Source organism: Verticillium alfalfae, genomic scaffold, assembly GCF_000150825.1.
Source record: "Verticillium alfalfae VaMs.102 supercont1.9 genomic scaffold, whole genome shotgun sequence".
NCBI classification, from domain to species: domain Eukaryota; kingdom Fungi; phylum Ascomycota; class Sordariomycetes; order Glomerellales; family Plectosphaerellaceae; genus Verticillium; species Verticillium alfalfae.
Window position 1 is genome coordinate 1,141,817 of NW_003315030.1, and position 3,412 is coordinate 1,145,228.

Consider the following 3,412-nt stretch of genomic DNA (forward strand, 5'->3'; position numbering starts at 1 on the left):
ACACCCAACCAATACCACCGCCACTGGCCAGGACGGCCACTTTATCGCCACAACCAGCGAGCCGACCGCAGATGGCCAGCCCGCCGACGCTCGCCGCACAGGCAGCTGCGAAGCGAAGGGTCAGCATCGAAGTCCCGCCGCAGCATGGCTCTCATTCTAGAAACGGCAGCGTCAGCTCGGGCGACGCCATCATCATGTCGAGGTTCATGGCCTCGCACCCCTCTTCCGAGCTCTCGTCCCCGACCTCTGCGCCCCAACAACCCGCCGTGACTATGGCATCTATTATACAAGCTGCCGAGGACCTTACCGAGTCGGATGATTCCAAAGGTCATAGTGAGCTCCAGAGCCCAACAAAGTCGACACACTCAGGTGACCCTCTCAACGATCTCGTCGCCCATGCCCGCCGGGAACGAAAGGTGCAAGACCTGGAGATCACCAACGCATCTCTCGAGGCCATCAACAGATCATTAGAGCGCCAACTTCGTAAACAGACTGCCGAGCTAAGACGGTACCGCAGACTGTCGCGCTCTGGCCGCCTGTCCCTGACATCTATGGCATCTAGCCGCGTTCCATCCGACTCGACGGTGGGTACGGCGGTCGGGATGGAAGGTGGTCTCGAGCTCTCCGATCTCAGCGAGGATGAAGGCGAGGACGAAGAAGAGGAGGATGATGACCTCGGGTCGTTGTATGACACGGACCCTTCCGATAGCGAATCCATCTCCAGCCCAGGCCTCAAAGCCGCTGACCGCCGCCGCAAGCGAGATGAGCGGCGCCTCCAGCTCGACCTAACCAAGCACCGTGAGCTCCTCGTTGACAGCCAAAAGATCAACCAGAGCATCAAACGCTGCCTTAACTGGACCGAGGAACTCATCAAGGACGGCAAGAAGGCTCTCGAGTACAAGGTACGCGTGAGTGACGTGGAGCTGGCGCCAAGGGTCCTGGCGCCGCAGTACGAAGACGACCCAGATGTGCTAAAGTCTGGGGACGTTGGGGACGACGACGGCGACATTACTCTGCCAGACTCTATCTTGGATGATGTGCCACCTCTTAAGGGAGCAAACCTCGCGCCGCCATGGAGTGGCGATCCGCAAATCAGAGATAGCGGCATCGAGCTACCTACTGACGAAGGATAGCGCTTGTCAGCCGCTCGATCATTGCCATCCACCTTCCACTAATCTCTCCACATACACATTGTAATTCCACGACCTTCCCCGTCATCGACCCGGCGTCGCGACGCCACATCACTCACCACTCACACACACACTCACGGACCACGGCTTTTCCTTTTTCCACAACACAGCATTGCATCGCGAGGGAGGGTACGGCAAAGACCGTTTGCCCAGGGCGTTTTTGTTACCATATTTTTTTGCAGGCGGGGGTTTAGCTCGGGTTGGCATCACACCTGCGCCGCAGCATATTTCATTATTCCACACTGCTCCGCCACCGAACCCGGACGTCGCGCATCTCTGCGGACAAGACGAGTTCATATACTCGTAGGGTGTGTGCTATCACCAGTATTTCGGGCTCCCTGCGTAGGGGCTCCTCCACGTCGTGTCATCTGGCTCTGCTTCCTTTTGTCGCTTTTTTTTTGTGTCTGTCTTGTTGCTGCTGCCTCGCGAATGGATATTTCATGTACCCATTAGATACCCCAGGATCACATAAAGAATGGAGGAATAAGGCGAGCCTGACGGGCTCTGTCTGGGAGATGCTAGCTAGTTAGCCAGCCGAGGCGAAGAAAGAATTATATTTCACTACTGCCGTTTCGTGATGGCCAGTGGGGAAGATGAGTGTGAGGCTGACGATGGCCCACTTCCGAGTCGGAGGACCCGGTTCGGGATGTTGAGCTACGTCACGAGCTGGAGGAATGGATCGACATGTTCGTAGCCATGCGCTTCATTCGAGGACGTGGCGCCTGTCGGCCGTCACCACTATTGCTCCTATTGGCGATGCGAGAAAGCTTCGTATCTAACTCTGCGTCTCTCTAGACAAAAAGCAGACCTGACGGGCACGGAGACGGGGAATCCAATCGGCAGCAGGACCCTTCTAAACAGACTCGAGTTGAACAAGAGAAGAAGAAACGGAAAATCTATCTTCATAAGGAGAAGCAGAAGAAGAAGAAGAAGAAGAAGAAAGGTGGTATTATCCATGCAAAAAAAGAAGACAAAGACTGAGAGTGAGGCGAACTCTTCCCATCCCTCCCGCGCATCTCTCCAACGCCCCGCTCTACACTGTCCGCTGCCACGTCTTGTCTCGCCCGTACCGTTCACGACCGGCGCATCACGTCGCACACCTAGACACCTCCTCCGGGACACCAAGGCGCATACTCTCGCTCACGGTCCGTCCTCGGGCGGCACACGCTGCGCTGCCCCGTCCGCTGCATCTGCGGTCCCTCACAGGTCGGCCTTCTCCTTGGGCACGTTCGGCGCGTCGGCGGCCGTCTTCTCGGCCTCGTCGTGGTGGGGGTGCAGGTGGTGCTTCTTGCCCGACTTCTTCTTCGTGTCCTTTTCGCGCTTGATGGCCGCCTCGGCGACGAGCTGCTCGAAGACGAGGTGGTCGCCCTCCTCCTCGGGGGAGCGTTTCGCCTTGCCGTGACGTTAGCGCGTGTCTTTTGTGTATTTTCAAGGACAGGGAGACGGAAAGAGAACGAGGGAAGAACGGAAAGGGGAGGGACGGGACGTACCTTGATGAAAATGTCGCCAATGAGGACCAGCGCCTCGGCGCGCTGGAGACGCTTCTGCAGGGGCACCTTCTTGTCGTAGAGGACCTGGTCGCAGACCTCGCGCAGGACGCTCTGAATCTCAAACTTGGAGCCGCGCCAGGCGGCGGTGAGGATCTTGCCGGTGACGCGGCGCTTCAAACTCGGCCTTTTGCTCGTCGGACCAGTCCTCGCCGCCCTGCTCCTCCATGCGGGCCATCTCCTCGATAGTCTGCTGGGCGTCAATGGCCGACGAGATGGTGCCCCACGTCTCCTTGACGAGGGTGCCCTTATCGCGGACGCGGCTGAAGAAGCCGCCGATGCCGAGGAACTTTTGGGAGCGCAGCAGGTTCGTCGCCTTGGCGAGGTACGTCTGGCCGATGGCGTGGAGAATGTCGAGGCCAAACGACTCCATCTTCATGTTGGCCTCCTCGAGGCGCGTCTTCTCCTGGAACGCCCGCGTCACGGCCTCACCGCGGTCCGTCTCGGTCCACACGCTGACGCGGTCAACGAGCTTGCGCGCGAGTGTGTCGACCGCGCTCCTGCCGCACGAGCGCCCGCTGCGCCTCCATGGCCGCGAGCTGCTCGCGCTGCTCCTGTTGAGGCCGCCCTTCTTCTTCTCCTTTCGCGCAGCGACTCTTCCGTCTCAGGGGCCGCCGCCTCTGCTCGCTGAAGCCTTCGTCCGAGGGGCGGTTCCATGAGGGCCGGGTCGCAGCG

At 59.3% G+C, this 3,412-nt stretch overlaps 2 protein-coding genes across 2 annotated transcripts in view; one reads left to right on the plus strand and one right to left on the minus strand.

Annotated features, from left to right (window-relative positions):
* VDBG_07301 (conserved hypothetical protein) overlaps positions 1-1,133 on the plus strand; it is a gene marked incomplete at both ends in the record, with an annotated part of 1,802 nt that extends 669 nt beyond the window's left edge. The window contains one exon of the mRNA XM_003002684.1: positions 32-1,133. Within this exon, the coding sequence (XP_003002730.1) occupies positions 32-1,133 (1,102 nt within the window). The remainder of the gene's footprint in view (positions 1-31) is intronic.
* Positions 1,134-2,390: 1,257 nt separating this feature from the next.
* The window catches only part of VDBG_07302 (CAJ1), a gene marked incomplete at both ends in the record, with an annotated part of 1,793 nt that continues 771 nt past the window's right edge, over positions 2,391-3,412 (minus strand). Inside the window, 3 exons of the mRNA XM_003002685.1 lie at positions 2,391-2,582; positions 2,681-2,851; positions 2,976-3,308. Of these exons, the coding sequence (XP_003002731.1) occupies positions 2,391-2,582; positions 2,681-2,851; positions 2,976-3,308 (696 nt within the window). The remainder of the gene's footprint in view (positions 2,583-2,680; positions 2,852-2,975; positions 3,309-3,412) is intronic.